At 40.8% G+C, this 18,457-nt stretch overlaps 3 protein-coding genes across 10 annotated transcripts in view; 1 reads left to right on the top strand and 2 right to left on the bottom strand.

Moving 5' to 3' along the window:
* LOC117348706 (membrane-spanning 4-domains subfamily A member 4A-like) overlaps nt 1-9,510 on the bottom strand; it is a 40,377-nt gene extending 30,867 nt beyond the window's left edge. Inside the window, exons 1-2 of the mRNA XM_033921122.1 lie at nt 9,353-9,510; nt 5,284-5,469 (exon numbers count right to left, since the gene is read on the bottom strand). Coding sequence (XP_033777013.1) covers nt 5,284-5,457 — 174 coding nt within the window. The 5' untranslated portion in view covers nt 5,458-5,469; nt 9,353-9,510. The remainder of the gene's footprint in view (nt 1-5,283; nt 5,470-9,352) is intronic.
* Nucleotides 9,511-12,138: 2,628 nt separating this feature from the next.
* Nucleotides 12,139-13,269, top strand: LOC117348704 (actin-85C-like). Its single transcript, XM_033921112.1, has one exon. It carries the CDS (start codon nt 12,139-12,141, stop codon nt 13,267-13,269), a length of 1,131 nt encoding a protein of 376 aa, XP_033777003.1.
* Nucleotides 13,270-15,382: 2,113 nt separating this feature from the next.
* The window catches only part of LOC117348705 (glycine N-acyltransferase-like protein 2), a 49,384-nt gene continuing 46,309 nt past the window's right edge, over nt 15,383-18,457 (bottom strand). For all 8 annotated transcript variants that reach the window (XM_033921120.1, XM_033921119.1, XM_033921113.1 and 5 more), the window contains one exon: nt 15,383-16,685. In XM_033921120.1, the coding sequence (XP_033777011.1) occupies nt 16,262-16,685 (424 nt within the window). In that variant the 3' untranslated portion in view covers nt 15,383-16,261. The remainder of the gene's footprint in view (nt 16,686-18,457) is intronic.

The following is an 18,457-nucleotide window of genomic DNA, read 5'->3' as shown; positions in this document are numbered from 1 at the left end:
CGTACCTCTAAGTACACACTTCTAAATATAAGTACACACCTCTAAATATAAGTACTTATAAGTGCGCACTTACAAGTGCGCACTTACATGTGCATAATTACAAGTACCCACTTATAAGGACATACTTATAAGTACTCACTTCTAAGTACGTACTTGTAAGTATGTACTTATAAGTACACACTTCTAAATAAGTACTTGCAAGTATGCACTTGTAAGTATGCACTTCTAAGTGCATACTTCTAAGTACGTACTTAGAAGTGCATACTTCTAAGTATGCACTTCTAAATATAAATATGCACATCTAAATATAGTACTTACAAGTGCGTACTTACAAGTGCACTTCTAAGTACAAGTGCATACTTACAAATGTGTACTTACAAGTATGTACTTTGAAGTATGCACTTACAAATACGTACTTATACACACTTAGAAGTATGTACTTATAAGTACATACTTACAAGTGCATACTTATAAAGACCCACTTATTAGGACATACTTATAAGTACACACTTCTAAGTACGCACTTGTAAGTATGCACTTGTAAGTACGCACTTGTAAGTACGCACTTGTAAGTATGCACTTCTAAGTGCATACTTATAAGTGTGTACTTATAAGTACGTACTTAGAAGTTCCTAATTTTAAGTATGCACTTCTAAATATAAGTATGCACATCTAAATATAGTACATATGCGCCTCTAAATATAGCACTTACAAGTACGTACTTAAAAGTGCGTATTTAGAAGTACGTACTTCAAAGTGCGCACTTCTAAGTACGCACTTCTAAATACGTACTTCTAAGTACGCACTTCTAAATATAAGTACTTATAAGTGCATACTTACAGATGGATACTCACAAGTACCCACTTATAAGGACGTACTTATAAGTACACACTTCTAAGTAAGCACTTGTAAGTACGTACTTACAAGTATGTACTTAGAAGTACGTACAAAGTACGCACTTCTAAATATAAGTACTTAGAAGTGCGTACTTAGTGTGTAGTTAGTAGTGTGTACTTACTAGTGCGTACTTACAAGTGCGTACTTCTAAGTACGCACTTCTTAGTACGCACTTCTAAATATAACTACGCTGTCTAAATATAAGTACTTATAAGTGCATATTTACAAGTACGTACTAGTAAGTGCGTACTTAGAAGTACGCATTTAGCAGTACGCACTAGTAAGTACGCACTTCTAAGTACTTATATTTAGAAGAGCATACTTATATATTAGAAGTGCGTACTTACTAGTGCGTACTTACAAGTGCATACTAGTAAGTACGCACTTCTAAATATGCACTTCTAAGTACGCACTGCTAAATATAACTACACACTTCTAAATATAAGTACTTATAAGTGCGTACTTACATGTACGTACTAATAAGTGCGTACTTAGAAGTACTTATAAGTGCATACTTTGAAGTGCATACTAGTACGCACATGTAAGTATGTACTTATAAGTACACACTTCTAAGTGCGTACTTCTAAGTACATACTTACATGTGCTTACTTAGAAGTGTGTACTTCTAAATAGGCACTTCTAAATATAAGTAGGCACTTCAAATTATAAGTACTCACTTCTAAATATAAGTACTTACAAGTGCATACTTAGAAGTACATACTTAGAAGTATGTTCTTATAAGTACATTCTTATAAGTGCGCACTTATAAGTATGCACTTACAAGTAATAATAATAATTTTATTTCTTATATACCGCCAAAGCCATGGTAGTTCGAGGTGGTTTACAGTAAGAGGAGCTGGACAGTCAGCAATATAGTTACAGTGTAGAAGCAATGAATTCAGTATACAGAATATGAGAGATATTGAACAACAAATTCTTAGGTGACAAATCGGTTGAACAGTTTCGTTTTTGCTAATGTTCTAAAACCAAGATAGGATGAGGAGAGCATGATAATGTTACCCAACCAGTCGTTCAGTTTACCTGTCTGGAAGGCTAGAGTTCTGTCCAAGAATCTTTTGTAACAGCAGGCCTTTATTGTTGGGGGTGTAAATTTGTGGATTTCATGTGTGGGCCTAATAGTGCAACCCAAATTGAAGTGGGAGACTAGGTACAAAGGGGCCAAACCAAAGATTGATTTGAAACAGAGAAAGAGAATTTAAATAATACTCTAGCCTCGAGGGGCAGCGAGTGAAGTTTTTGATAATAGGGACTTATGTGTTCCTATTTTTTTAAACCGAAAATCAGATGTAATGCTGAATTTTGAATAATTCGGAGTTTTTGAAGGGTTTTCTTGAAAGATCCCAAGTAAATAATGTTGCAATAGTCCAGCATGCTTAGAATAGAAGATTTTACCAGTAGACGGAATGATGCTGCATCAAAGTATTTTTTGATGGTTATTAGCTTCCATAATGTTTAGAAGCATTTTCTGGTCAGTAGATTGGTGTGAATGTCTAAAATAAGAAATCGTTCGAGAGTCACTCCCAGAATTTTTATGGATTTGACAATAGAGAAGTCCTGACCGTTCAAGGAAATTTTTGAATCTTTGATTTTATCATTTGGGCTCGCCAGAAAAAACTTGGTTTTATCTGAGTTAAGTTTCAATTTGAATTCTGTCGTCCATAATTCGATTTGTTTTAGGACGAATGCCAGGTGATTCCTTGTCTCAGAGGTTAGTTAGTGAGGGGAAGAACTATGGTGATGTCATCTGCGTAGATGTAGAATTTGACATTTAAGCTTTGCAGTAGATTTCCCAATGGGGCAAGGTAGATGTTAAACAGGGTAGGGGATAGAGGAGAACCCTGCAGAAGGATTGTTTGTTATCACTGTGGATTTGGTAAGATCGTTTACTCAGGAAACCTTGGAAACAATTTAACACTTTGCCAGAAAGACCGATTGACTCCAAACAGTCAATTAGAATGTCGTGGTCGACTAAGTCAAAGGCACTGCTTAGATCTTGTTGTAGGACAAGTGCACTAGAACCTTGGCTGAATAAATTGTGAAGGAGATCTAGTAGAGAGGCTATAACTATTTCAGTGCTGAAACCTGAGCTGACATACGTACTTCTAAGTACGTACTTCTAAATACACACTTCTAAGTATGCACTTCTAAATATAAATACTTATAAGTGCGTACTTACTAGTGCGTACTTTGCTTATGATTTATGGGTGGATTCTTAATGTTTACTTCATGAGTTTCCCCATGACTGATTTTGTCCACTTAGAGCAAGCATAGTATAAGTACTTATAAGTACGCACCTTACATAGCTACCTTACATAGGCTCCAATCTAGGCTATATATATATCAAATACTGTAAGACTTATTAAGAAATGGCCTTTGTGATCCCAAGACTCAAGAGCAGGTTTTTCTATTGTAATCTGTAATTTATAACCTCTGAAAAAAATTTTTGAGGCTCATTGAATTTTGGGTTATAATTGTATCACATAAAAATGTTTAATTTGATTTTTAATGACCACGTTTAACCTATTTATGCTGATTTTAGAACAGAGGAGTTTGGTGGGGCGATTCCCCATTTTTTTCATCAAAAGGGGACATCTATTAATTGTCAGTCCCTCCCTCCAAGCATATCACACATATTACTTTCTTGTGCAGTATTCAAGTTTGCATTACTTTAAAGCTGTGTGAAGATGATTTCAAGGAATGTGCCTTTGATTGCAATATGAATGCATAAATCTGCTGCTGGCCAGAGTCTTTATCCATTTTTGCTGCTGTTGTTTCTCTAGTGATTGCCAGAAACTTTATCTTTGCACTTTGAAAGTATTTCTGTTCTGCAGAATGGACGATTGCATGGTAGAAAGAAGTGGCACAACTGGAAAAATGCCTATTTTTGCTTGCTTCCCTTTCCCAGGCTTTAATTTTTTTTAAAAGCTTTTTTCTAATGAAATAGTACTGTAAAAATTCTGTACAGTATGCCAACTCTGCCTGATATGGGGTTATGGTATTATGGCTAAGTATCAAAGCACTGATAAATGCAGTTAATTATTTTTCTGTATACAATTTACTAAATAAAAAGCTCTTGTCATTAAAAAAAACCCAGCCCGCCACTGCTGCTTACCTCCCTGCTTCTGCTAATCGCGGCCCAGAAGCCTTCTTCCCGACATCAATTCCGACGTCGGCGAGGATGTTCCGGGCCAGCCAATCGCTGCCTGGCTGGCCTGGAACGTCCTCTCCGACTTCAGAATTGACGTCGGGAAGAAGGCTTCTGGGTGGTGATTACTAGTAGCAGCAGCAGGGAGGTAAGAAGGAAAGCAGGGGAGGGGGATTTAAATCGGCACTGAAGGGAGGCTTTTTTTTGTGTGGGAGGGAGGGACAGGAAGTGATCGCCTGTCCCATTGTCCCTGTGCACAGCTTTGGGATGCTGTCCCTGAAAACGGAACATTTCAGCGTCCCGAAGCTGTGTGTGGGAACAACAGGACAGGGGATCCCAAAACAGGACGGTCCCATTCAAAATGGGACGTATGGTCACCTTATGAATACACAACTTCATAGATTACTAAACACTATCTATATATATAAAATCGGAGGTATGTATGTGTGTATGTATGTATGTGCCGCGATCACGCAAAAACGGCTTGACCGATTTGACCGAAACTTGGTATGCAGATCCCTCACTACCTGGGGTGATATGTTCTGGGGGTCTCGCGGCCCACAATTCTATGTTGCTTGCTCAAGGGTGGGTTCACCCAATAATTTATATGTTCTTGCTCCAGGAGGTGAAACTAAAAATGTTGTTTATAATCAAGTTTTGTGTTAGTTGTATTGTATTCATTTTGTCAAATATTTCACATTATAATTTGAATATTGTACTTTTTATAAAGCTGTTAAAAAATAATTTCATTCACCACTTTAAAGTATCTTTATTTGATTCCATTTACAGTGTTATTGCTATAATTAAATACCCGTGCAACGCCGGGACATCAGCTAGTTAGCTTCATAAAATACAGAGGGGATGAATCGAGCCCTATTCCACCAAAAACTAGCAACCTTCTTATTTACAGGCAACTAAAAAAGTAAGAAAAGCACTAGCATCCCTCTGCATCTTTTGCTCCTTTTTCTCAATATTAGAGATGTTTTTCTACATTTTAGGGTTCAAGGAGGGTCTAGATAGGTTCCTAAAAGAAAAGGGGATTGAGGGGTACAGATAGAAGTGGAGGTAGGTTACAGGAGTAGTCAGAAACCACTTCACAGGACGTGGACTTGATGGGCCGCCGCGGGAGCGGACCACTGGGCATGATGGACTCTGGTCTGACCCAGTGGAGGCAACTTCTTATGTTCTTATATGCTTTTTATGGAGAAGGATTTCCTTACCCCTAATGCTTTGGGTTCCCCTTTGTAAAACTTCTGCAGGGGCCGAGGGTAAAAAGAGGTGAGGGACGCAGCTCTGGTGTTTCCTTCTGTCTGTGCCGAATCCATTGGCCTGGGCTGTGGAACAACCTGAGTGATAACCACAATGCCACTAGATTCTTGTACTGTTGAAGACATCCTGAGTCTTATCTAAAATGAGATAGAAAAAGAATGATTATCCTCATGCTCACAAGGGCTCAAGAGCTATGTTGAATTCCGTGAGAGTCGCTATACTCATTTCATTGGCCTCCGAATACAATTCAAACTCCTCTTACTGACCTAGAAATGCACTCACTCAGCTGCCCCTCACTATCTCTCTGCTCAGCTGCTAAGTTCCTCCTATCTGTGCCCTTCTCTTCCTCTGCCTACTCCTGACTCTGTCCCTTCTGCCTTGCTGCGCCGTATACTTAGAACAGGGGTGTCCAATGTCGGTCCTCGAGGGCCGCAGTCCAGTCGGATTTTCAGGATTTCCCCAATGAATATACATGAGGTCTATTTGCATGCACTGCTTTCATTGTATGCTAATAGATCTCATGCATATTCATTGGGGAAATCCTGAAAACCCAACTGGATTGCGGCCCTCGAGGACCGACATTGGACACCCCTGACTTAGAACAAGCTGCCTGAATCCCTATGGCGGACTCCGTCTCTGGCATTGTTCAAGGCCCAGTTAGAAGCCCGCCTCTTCAAGAGTGCTTTCCACTCCTAACTCCTCTCACCTTACCCATCCCCAACTCTATATGTCATGTCCATCTGTCCAAGTTAGATTGTAAGCTCTTATGAGCAGGGACCATCTATTAAATGTCAAAATGTACAGTGCTGTATATGCCTTTTAGCGCTATATAAGTGATAAATAGTAGTAGAATATTTTTAAGAATCTGGCTAAGAGGAAAGGCTGGTTCTGCCATTAGGCCACGAGAGGCGGAAGCTTCAGACTACAAAATTGTAGAGTTGGAGGTGAGTACAACAAGCTGCACTTTTTTGTAGCAATGTTGCTGTGTCAATTCTCAGTGGTGTATGGTGGAGACAGATTCCCATGCACTGGCTTCCCTCCCGCAGGCCACACAGGCCAAGAGTAGAAAAGCCAATACTGGCCACGCAGGCTGAAAAGTAAAATGATTGAATAATGGTGGCTGACCAAGGGAGGGGGAGAGAAACGAGACTGTTGGATAAGGAGGAAAAAAAGAGCTGGATGAGGGAAAGAGAGAGCGTTGAGAGGGAGTTGAGAAGAGCTGGCCAGTGGGGGTTGGTGGGAGATGGGATGACCAGATAGAGTAAAAGGGGTAGAAGGAAGGAGGGAAGTCAAAGACAGTGGAGGGAGAGATGGGGCCCTGAGAAGCCCATGTTAATGAATCACTTTGAAGAGAGAGAAAGAAATTGACTGCAAAAAAAAGAGACAAATGGAAGATAAAGGTAGAAGACATGGTGAAGGAGAAAAGAAAGGAATAGAGAGAAAAAAGAGAAAATAATGGTAAGAAGCAACTAAGAAGATAGTGTAGGTGAAGAAAGGAGAAAGAGAACACAGGAAGAGGTGCTGGGAGAGGACTTCTAGATAGAGAGATCTTCACTGCTAAGAATTTGCGGGGAAATTGCTTCTAAACTTAGGAAAAAGGAGACTTAGTGAAATAGGTAAGCTCTGGGAATTTAACTACTCTGCTCACTTAGCAAACGAGGTTAAGGGATAGATTCTTCTTAGCATAAGAAGTCTGTTACACTTTAGAGGCAAGCGTTTAAGAGGGCTAATAGGCAAAGGAAGCTTCAATTTAGACTTTAATTCCCAGGCGACTCGTCCCCCCCCTGCTTGGCAATTGAAGAGAAGGGCACAGACAGGAGAGACTTACAGTGATAGCCCATATGCAACTAGAATTTACTCCAGAGCTCTATTTGCTTAATTGCATTCCTGAATCCATGATAGAGGACAGAGAAACCCAAGTAATCTTTCGTGTAGATGGCATGGCTGAGCAGACTAGAAAAGCCATATGGTCTTTATCTGCCTTCATTTTTCTCTGCAGTCAGTCATAGCTCATGGAAAAATTCCTTACCTTTGACAACCACCAGATGGCGCCAAAGACTTCAATACAGTATGTACTCTTAATGGAACAACTATATAGAAACATGATGGCAGATAAGGGCCAAATGACGACGACTACTAGTTAGCATTTCTATAGGACTACTAGACATATGCAGCGCTGTACATCAAAAACATGGAAGAGAGGTCCCTGCTCGAAAGAACTTGTAATCTAGTTAAGACAGACAAACTGGACAAAAAGATGCATCTATACTCAGCTGCTGGAATTACAGAGGGAATGATAGGGAAAGGGGGCAGCTAGAATTGGCAGTGGAGGAGAAGGGTAATGTTAAGAGTGACGTATCTGAGGAACGGAGTTCTCTGGGAGGTGTGCGAGAAGAGATATTGAGGGGCAGCAGAATGAACACACTTGTAGGTCAGCAATAAGATCTTGAACTGTATGCGATGGCAGATAGGGAGCCAGTGAAGTGACTTAAGGAGAGGGGTGACATGAGCATAGCGAGGTTGGCAGAAGATGAGTCACGGAGCAGAGCTTTGCACAGATTTCAGTACCTGCTAATTAGCTGCTTATTCAATTAAATTGTGTATGCAATTTGTATTCTTTTTATAGAATTAGGGGGCAAGTCTCGCACCACAAGACTTATCTCCTGCTGCTCTGGGGTGAAGCCTCATGGGTTGTGGAGCTTCTTGTAAGACTTTGCTCCAAAGCAACAGAAGGTGAAGCATTTAAACACTTCTGCTGTCTGGTGACATCTGGAGTTGAACCACTAGGTCAGGGAAAGAATGAGGAAGATGTTGTCAGCCTTCTGACAACCTGCCCAGACCACACTCCCCTTCGATATCCCCTCTGCAACTGATGCCCTATGTTCACACATTCTGACACATTACAACTCCCCACAGCAGACACCCCTCACAGATAACCCTACTCGCTGCACACACTCTCTCCACCTCCACTATTTTGGGCAGCCTTTACTGTCGTTTTTGTGCCAGGGATGCCACAGAGGAAGCCCTCAATCCCCAGTTACAAGAGGTCAAAAGGTTTTATTACTGGGGATAAAATTCTCTTCCTGTTCACTGGTTTGTCGCTTTCTCGGTCACACAAGCTAAGTGTCAGGAAAGTGGTGGCATGTTACTTTGAACATGAATGTATAGAGAGAAAAATAAAAGAAGAAAAGTGAACATACTCATAAGAATATTACTGGATTCTGCTAGTGTTTGGCATTTCTGGCTCAGTGGTCTCAAACTCGCGGCCCGCTAGGTCCTATTTTGAGGCCCTCGGTATGTTTATCATAATCACAAAAGTAAAATAAAACAGTTTTTTGATCATGTGTCTCTTTAGCTATAAATGACAATATTATTATTAAGATTTATCAACGAGTTTGACCTCATTTCTTTAATAAGACCTGAACTTCCAAATGTGGCCCTGCCAAGGGTTTGAGTTTGAGACGCTGCTGTAGCTGCTACTTTCCATTTGCAGCATTTCCTGGGAAGCTTTATCATTTCTCTGTCAGCTTTGTTCAATGTGCAGATGTTCAGTACAGCAGAAAATGCATTTCTGATCCTCCCTCTTTCTCCACCGCTGCGTTGCATACAGAATTTAGCTTTTTAGAGGTTTCCATTTAAGGTTTTGTCTTTTTAATGTGTGCTTATTCTGTATTTTGAATTTTTCCTCAAATTCTATATATGGAGCCCAGATCCTTGTGCAAATTAATTAGTTTAATCAATTATTGACATTAATTAGCACTACTTTGGATTTACTACATGCTGTTCTCCCACATTGTCTCTTGTGCAACCCAAAAGGGGGCGGGGCAAAGGCCCTGCAAAACTTTAGGGTTGTTTCCTCCTCTCCTCTCCTGTGGCCTCTCTTCACCTTTCACTTCCTTTTTCATTCCATCAACCCCCATATCTGTTATTTTTCCTTTTCTTCTGTTTCTCAAGAAACTCAAAATACAGCTAGAGAATTTTGCTGCATTCGTTCAGACTTTCCTCCCTTAGAGCACATACCTTCGTCCTTGAGACCTTCCGAGTGACAATGTTTTTCTTGGATTTCCTGTTGCTGGTTTCTCCTTAGGAAAAAGCTCAGCTGTTTGCTCAGAAAGTTACTTTTTTGTTTGTGTGGCTGGGAGCAGCCCCTCGCATCAGGAGGTCTCTGATGTCACTTTCCTGGCAGCCCTTCCCCTTGCAGAGCACTCCCCTTAGCAGATGCAGAATTGCCACATACTTTTCTAAAATCCTGCCCGTTTGCCTTGAAAAAGCAGCTCAAACACAGTCCCGTGTATTTCTACAAGGACTACTGTAACTTGAAATACCTGGGAGACCCTGGCTAATCCTTCTGAGTCTGCTCACCATATACAAAAAGACACACACAATTAGAGACACTTAACAGAAACCTCACGAGAGAAGCCAAAGCTGTTTCATAGGGAGCACAGCAGAGTCTGCGTGCACTTAAAGCTCAAGTCGAATTTGCTCTGGAGAAATCCAAGCACAGGAAAACCTTGGATTGCAAGTGTTTTGCAAGACAAGCAAAACATTTGATTAAATTTTAACTTGATATACAAGCAAGGTCTTGCAATACGAGTACATACAGTATACACGTGTCACATCATCACAACTGAGCCGATGGTTCTTCTCTCTCTGACGCTGCAAGAGTGTAGTGACTGTTCTAAATGAGCGAGGTCTTGCAACACCAGTACGTATAGTATTTTGTATGAAAGTTTTGGGTTGTGGAACAAATCGTCTGAGTTTCCATTATTTTCTATGGGGAAATTCGCTTTGGATTACAAGCATGCTTCCGGAATGAATTATGCTCGCAAACCAAGGTTTTACTGTATAGGGAAATCTTAAGAGCACAGCAGAGAGCAGAATGGCCATAGGGGAAATGCAGAGAGGATAGGCAGCAAATTGCCTAACACTTCCGAAGAAATACTCACCCTGACTCTCCTTTTAAGAGACTTTGCCTTCATTTAGGATCCATCAAGACTGTCTTCCAGGTTTTTAAAAGGTGCCCAACTATCCCCTCTGAAGCCAGTGCAGAAAGTTGCATAGTAGAAATCAGGATTGAGCAAACAGCTTCTACCACAAAATTAACCCAAAAAAATACTGTGGCGATGCCATAATCAATGAGCATCCAAATTCTTGCCACATTAAAGTAGTTTTTCTCAAGTACCTAATTTCATTTTAGTTTGATACATTGTAAACCGCTTAGGTCAGTAAAATGCAGGAGCGGTAGATCAAATCTTAAATAAACCAATAATTTGCATGTCGTCATTATGAGGGAAAATCAAAAAGTAAAATACATTCAACAGCTTTAGTCGAACTGTGAGCAATTGAAGATACCACTTTTCCACATAGTCCCCATGCAAGATGACGCATTTGTTGTATCATTCAACTTGTGTCTGCATTCCTGCAGAGATGAAGTTTTTCGGCTGCTCCCAAAGTCAGGTGAGCACCACTTCCTGTACTTCATCGTGCTTTGTTTTGCTCTTCGGGATGCAGTGATGCACCAATGTCTTGTCACCGCTGACAATTCTCTCCAGAATACTCAGATCTTCTTCATACCGCTTCAGGAACTGAGTCATACTGACATCTGCACATGAGCAGAGGCCCTCGAGCCCGGGGCTTTCCAAAACACGGACAAACTCCCTCTGGATACCTGGATAGTTCTCTTAAAAGAGGATTTGGCTGGGTCTTCCTGGATATCTGGTAAAACTAACTATACCCCATCACTCTCCAAACCCATCAGATCCTCATCAGCCATTTCAAAAACAGTAGAAAAGCAAGAGTGATGCCTGCTCCAGAAGAGGACTTCCACTGGTAAGAATTGCTTGTAGACTTAAAGTAAAATAGAGACGCTCAGAGACTTTACCTAGCAAGGGATAGTTTTTTCTTATAGTTCAAAGGCTAGCATTTAAGGGAATTAGAAACTGATTGACTGACAGATGACAGAGAATGGTGGTAAATGGAATTTCCTCGGAGGAAAGAAATGTCAGTAGTGGTGTGCCTCCGAGATTGGTACCAGGGCCCGTTCTTCTCAATATGTTCGTGAGTGATACAGTTGAATCTCAGTTAACTGGCTCTCGGTTTACTGGCACTCTCACCCAACAGGCAAAAAAATTGTTGATGCATCAGAGGAAAGGCCAGCAGCCTGTTTTGAGGCTGCCTCCTGCTGACAAGCTGCACTTTGAATAAGGAAGGGAGCGAGCGAGTGAGGGGGTTCACAGTTCAGGATTGCCACCTGCTTCTGCCACTTCGAGGCTTGAGAGAGTGAGGGAGAAGGGCTTTGCGGCTCTGGTCCGCTGCCACGATGGTGCTTTGGGGTGGGAAGGAGGGGGGTTTTGAGTTCTGTGTTCTAACTCAGCACTCTCAATCAACCGGGAAAACTGTTACCTGGCATCCACCAATCCCGTTATGGGTGCCAGATAAATGAGATTCGACTTTATTTCTGAAGGATTAGAAGGTAACATGTCTTTGCAGCTGTAATATACTACTGCTGTACTTACAAAAAATATTCTGTAGAATTAGAATTTTCTTAAAGAAAAAGTTTTATAAGGAATATTCATTCCAAGTTTCAAGCAAGTTCAACAAGGGATTCAGTAGAGATATGTGTCTGGACTTTTACAATGCCTGTTTGTGGGGCATGGATAGTACCAGGAAGAACATCTCTGGAAATGTCTCAGTGATGCAAATACATTGTGACCTCACTGTCACCATATCACTGCTAACCCTTTGCAGGAGCAAGAAAGAAAAGTGGCTAAGGAAAAGGTGGAGTGTGAAATCAGAGATCCCATATAATGTGCAGTGTGGGAAAACTTCATCCCGCTGTGGTTTTAGACAACGGTACAGGTCTGCTCAAGGCGGGATTCGCAGGAGATATGAATCCCCGAAGTAGTTACTCCAATATCATTGGTCGGCCAAAAAGCAAGTGTGTCATGGTTGGAGTCATTCAGAAGGATTTCTACATCGGAGATGAAGCCCAGGCAAAAAGGGGAATCCTGACCATCAAGTACCCTGTGGAGCACGGGATAGTGATGTCATGGGAGGACATGGAATTGATCTGGCAGAATGTGTACGACAATGACCTGAGGATTAGGTCTTCGGACAGGCCAATACTAGTGACAGAAGTGCCCTTGAACCCTCTTTACAACAGAGAAAAAATGACACAGCTGCTCTTTGAGAACTTCAAGGTCCCGGCCATGTATGTAGCTGTCCAAGCTGTTTTGGCATTGTATTCCTCTGGGCGTATCACTGGCTGTGTGATGGACTCTGGTGATGGCGTGTCCCATACAGTGCCTGTTTTTGAGGGCTACTGCTTGCCTCATGCTGTTCTGAGACTGGACCTGGCAGGCGCAGACCTCACGGATTACCTCATGCGCATTCTGACTGAGAATGGGGTCTCATTTGTAAGTACAGCCGAAAAAGAAATTGTCAGAGACATCAAGGAAAAGACCTGCTATGTTGCTCTGGACATGGAAGCGGAGATGTGCAAGTGTGCCTCTGAGATAGAGCAAGAGTACAAACTCCCAGATGGGTGCCTTATAAAAGTTCAAAACCAGAGGTTCCGTTGCCCTGAGATTCTCTTTGCTCCTTCTTCCATTGGCTTAGAAGCCCCAGGCATTGACAAGCTCTGCTTAAATACCATCCTGAAATGTGATATTGACCTCAGGTCTATGTTCTATTGCAACATCGTCCTGTCTGGAGGATCCAGCCTCTTTCCTGGAATGGCTGAGCGGATAGCCAAGGAAATGAAAAAGGTGCTCCCTGCGTCCACTCCACTGCAAGTCCATGCTCCTCCTGAGAGGAAAATCTCAGCCTGGATGGGGGGCTCTATTCTGTCTTCCCTCTCGGCCTTTCAGCAGATGTGGGTCACTGCCGCAGAGTTCAATGAAATTGGACCAAACATAGTGCACAGAAAATGCTTTTAATGTATAGGAGGTTGTAAAAATATATTTACCAATGGTAAGGAATAAAAGACACAACTTTTGAAAGGACTACATAAAGTATTCTTGTACATTGCCGATTAATTATCATAAAAGCATGCATACCCTCTGTCCCAGTTACTAGGATGCAGTGGGTACAATCCCATTTCAGGTCTATTATTATTATACAAACACTTCTATTCCACCTATTTAGTTCAAGTATGGATTTCAAAAATTAGTAGCTAGTTTACCTGATCTAGGAGTTACAGCGCCTGAGGTAAATAATGCTAACATAACACAGAACATTGCTTAAAGTATGATTAGTTCATGGTTATTACAGTGGGTGATCATCTGGCATCCAGCGATCACCAAATGGTACTGATTAATATTAAGGTGGGTATAGAAAGAGCTCATTCAAAAGTAAAGTTTCTAGAGTGGCATGGGGTTGGGGAGGTTGTAATCCTATGTAATGTTATATAACACATGCCAACAAAACAAATGTTCTTGGTGCCTTGGGTTTTTGACCTTTGCCTGGGGCACTGATTCAGAGAATTGCATTGGATAGACCACATCAGCTCTGGTTTCTTAGATACACCTTTGGGATAGTAGAACCAAACATGAACATTGGGCAAAAAAAGATTGGCTTCCTGGGGAATATATGGTGATTGGGTGATTGGAGGACAAAATGTTGATCAAGGTAAAGGGGGAGAATGAAACATCCCTTTTTTAAAATATGAGAAGAAGAATTTTGAATGTATGTGATGGGGAGCCAGTGAGATGATTTAATCAATGGGGTTACGTGATCAAATTTTCTAGCACCGGTTATAAGACTGAATTATCAGCAAGCAATATAACTCTTTACTTGTGATGCCCTGATAGAGAGAATTAAAGTAATCTAATTGACTAATAATGAGTGAGTGTACCAGTATATTAAGGGCCAAAGGATAGAGGAGGGGTTTTAGGGAGCGGATTTTTCTAAGTTTGAAAACCGAAGAGATTTGAGGTTTGTAGCTTAAAGAGATATCAAATGTGACACCTAGTATTCAAAGTGTGGTGTGCCAAAAAGAATTAATGGGGTGGCAAGATCTGGCGACAGTATACGGGAAAATATTAAACCTCATGATTTTGTGGGCTTGAGAAATAGACGATTGTTTTTTAGCCAAGTATAAATAGTGCAAAGTTTAGAGTTGAGATTAATGGGATCGAGAAGCTGAATATCATCAGCATAAATGGATTGAGCTCTGGTTAGAAGTAATGTCATAAAAATATTAATAAGGGAGCTAGTAAAGAGCCTTGAGCGACTCTACAGGGCAGTGTGATGTAGTTGGGTTGAATTTTGGGTGTTAATATCATTTTGACAGTGTCTAATCGAGCCCACCATGACCATTTCAATGGAGACCATTTTTCTGTCAGTGTTTGTAATTTGCTCAATCTGATATTCTTGGATTTCTTGCTTCGTTGGCCCCAAATAGATTCCGAGGGATTTGATTTCAATTTCAAATTCTAAATAGTATCTCGATTTATCAAGTCGTTCAGCAGCATTATATCAGTTTAAGATAGATTTCGCTTAGCCAGATACTGTTTTCCAGAGCACTTTAAACACCTTCTTTGATACCTGTTTCAACTGTGACTCTTAGGATTTTAAGTTTACTTTCTAATTTATATGAAATGGCTTTAATAGTAAGTTCTTTACTGATGAGTTGGTTGAATTATTACTTATCACCATATATTTTGTTTCTTCCCTATTAAGTTTAATCTAAACTGGACATATCCAGTTCTCCAATATTGTTAGACCTTCATGGATTCTGCCAGTTACATGGGTAATATCATCTTGGTTTATATAACATGATAGAATCTCTGCACATGGGTTAAAACGTAAAGATTTCAGCTTATATCACAATAGTGCCAGATTAAAACAGGCCAATTGTGCTTCCTATAATCAGGGTAAAGGGTTTTCGAGGTATTATTCTATGCAGTGGCCAAAACTTTCATTTAATTTACGTTTTTATAGTCTGCTTTCTGCAGAGTGAATTGCAAAGACAAAATCAATTAAAATAATAGATAACAAACTGGATAAAATATGCATGTTATAACAGTAACAACTCTATAATTCCAGGAGTCTTTAGAATACAATGGTTTTAATAGAAATTTGAAAATCAAGTTAATAGTAATATCTTCTTATTTTTAGCAGGAGGTTGTCCCATTCTAATTAACAGATTTACAAATATTCTGGTACACTGCAGCTTTGTAGCAGAAGGGAATATTGTATTTCTTTTTAATTACAACTTTTGGGCCTCATTTACAAAGCCAATAACCGCAGGCCAGTGCAATAAATTCACCCATAGACTGCTCAGCTTTGTGAAAGAGGCCCTTTATTCTTGCAACGATTCTAATCATCAAAAAAAAGCAAATAAAGGCCCAGAAGCTCAATGTGCCAACGCCCATTGGAATTCTATGCGCATCGGAGCATTTAGCACTCCTGGATGCGGTAGAAACCTCTATCGTGGGGGGGGGGGGAAATTTTGTGCAAAACCTGTCTCCACAACTAAAATTTAAGAAAGTAGAAATGTTTCATTTTTCCCAGTAGAGAACTGGAGCTGTCTAAAATGGCTGTTATTCAATTTTATAATGTTCTGGTGCTGACTAACCTATGAGCAGTTATGTCCTTTAAAGCAGTGTCTCGCAAACTTTTTTGAGCCGATGCACACTATACCTAGTGTCCCCGGCTCAAGAAACCCGGAAGTGCGCTGGCATTGGCATGCTGACGTCATGCGCATGCCTTCAAACGGGCCTTGCACAGAAAGACCCACGCTGGAGAGAAGGGCTGGCAGAGAGAAGAGGTGCCGGCATTGGGAGATTGCTTACAGGACGTGCCTCAACATCCAGCACCAGCACCTCTCCTCTTCCCCAGTATACCACGGCACACCAGAAATCTCAGGAGGCACACAGTTTGCGATACACTGCTTTAAAGCTTGAAGAACCAGGCTTGTTTCTGTTCTTAGGCTATCCTTTCTGATCTATGCACGGGGCTACATTTCCACTGGTACCATCCACAGGAAGCAATGTGGAATCCCAATCCCAGGGGTACCCCTTTGGCATTTTCATTGTTTTCTGCCACATGCATGTACAAAGGGAAGTTTTTCTGCATAAGAGACCCCAAGAAGAATTTAAGCATGGATTTGGCAATCCCCATCCGACGATACCCAGGTAAGGTATAACCCATCCGGATCTCGGCAGACTCCTCCATAACAGTCCAAGAAACAGGATATCCGTTCTCATCCATGACACACAGGTTAGGAAGATAGCAGATGCAACGCTGAATGTATTTCAGACTCTGCTCATTACCCCCAAAACCCCAGTTGTTGTTCACCAGCTCAGCATGTGATATGTTTAGAGGGGAGATCCGAAATACCTTTCCAGCCCTAGAAAAAGAACAAAATATGGCTAAACTTTCAGCTGAGAAATTGAGATTATATTGCTGGAATCCATAGTCAAGCAATGATTATTATTATTAACATAATTTGAACATGAATATAAATGATTTTCAGCCAAAGACTTTCCAGCTGATTCAGCTCCTTGAGTTTTCAATTATGCTTTTCTCACTCACTTTTCCCAGTTCTGGAAGTCTCAAGAAAGCTCATGTTTTGCAGCTGGTCTCATTGTTTTAATTCAAAACATCATCCCAGTTTTTGCCTATGTTACTATGTACCTATGTATCTTATTAGATTGTAAGTTCTTTTGATATAAGAGTATTATAAGTTACATAGCTTTTGTCAAACCTTAGTCTTGTCACTCAATCGGTGTTGAGGTCTCACCTTAGCCCTGCCCATTAACCACCCAAGATACATGCTTCCTCCGCTTTTGAATGACATCATCAGATGATTTATTGCATCACAGGAAATGACCTCATTGACATGCCCCCAGCCATGCCTCTTTTTAATAACATATCCAAGACTATGGCCTCCAAAGAAACAGATTTAGCCAGAAAGTGGTGTCATCAACATAACTGCTACCACAAACCCAACATAGAGAGGTCATGTGACAGGAAGTAACATCATGCATGGTGTGAATAGAGTGCACAAGTGCTAATTTTTTCTCTCTGGGCATGATTGCTTCCTTATCATTGTTGTTTTCTATGACATCCAAAGAACATCTCATTGTGCAACTTGTGCAAGGCTGTGTATGATCACCATGTGTTGTGATTTGACAGCTTCAAGCAAAATTGTACATTCTGCTTTTTCTCCGGGGATGTTGACATATGCAACAGAACCAAGTAAACTCTCTCCTTTACTCTTTGATTGTTTGTCTCCGTAATTCTCTCTAAAACTTTGTTACAGCCCCTGATGAGCAACATCATGTGGAAAGTATGAATAATTTTTTTTTTTCAGTATGTGATTAACCTTCCTTAAGGTGTACTGGAAATTCCAGAGATAGTGAGATACAGAAGAAAACACAACTCGGCCCCTGCTCATTACTGCACAGAGGAAGTATTTTGTCCCTATGACAACCCCGACATCCTCATACAGAAAATACTCTAGTGCATCAGTTTTAACAATGAAAAAATGCCTAACGTCAGGTTTTGCAAAAATAAAACAAATCATGTGGTTGATATCCAAAAGGGATTTGCCTGGTTGCTGATATCCAGCAGCACTAAACTGGGTAGTCTCTTATGCAGCAAGACAGACTGTCCTAATTTTACGCACCGAGTTAAACCAGGCACCGTTCCGAATATCAGCTGTTAATTTCCAGGGGTTGGGGGTCAGCTTTCCAGCTGCTTAACACCTTAGTAAGCATTCTCCTTTTGTCTTATGTATAAATACTCTCAAAATCTACAAAAATGCTTAGAATTTGCGCTTACCTTCTGTATGGCCCCACGTCTTCCTGCTTCACAAAAAATGGCCGCGGCATTCCTTGTTACTAGATAGGCCCAACCCATCTGACATCGGCGCATCTGTACTACCCATTCATTAAAAAAGAAAATAAATCACCCCACTCACCAGAAACTAGCACAGCGGATATAAGTCCCTAAATATCCTCAGTTTCTTAAAACAATTTTAAAAAAAGGAAGTCCATTCCACTTTAGTCTTGATCATAGAAAAAATCAGAGTGGTCACCAAGAATATTCAGTATGATCTATTCCAGTGATTCCCAACCCTGTCCTGGAGGAACACCAGGCCAATCGGGTTTTCAGGCT

Source organism: Geotrypetes seraphini, chromosome 14, assembly GCF_902459505.1.
Source record: "Geotrypetes seraphini chromosome 14, aGeoSer1.1, whole genome shotgun sequence".
Classification (NCBI taxonomy): Eukaryota; Metazoa; Chordata; class Amphibia; order Gymnophiona; family Dermophiidae; genus Geotrypetes; species Geotrypetes seraphini.
Note: the sequence above shows the minus strand (reverse complement) of the source record. Positions and strands in the feature narration are given on the sequence as shown.

Excerpts from the sequence above, each read along its gene's own strand:
- LOC117348704 (XM_033921112.1), top strand. The coding sequence starts at position 12,139 with ATGTGCAGTGTGGGAAAACTTCATCCCGCTGTGGTTTTAGACAACGGT.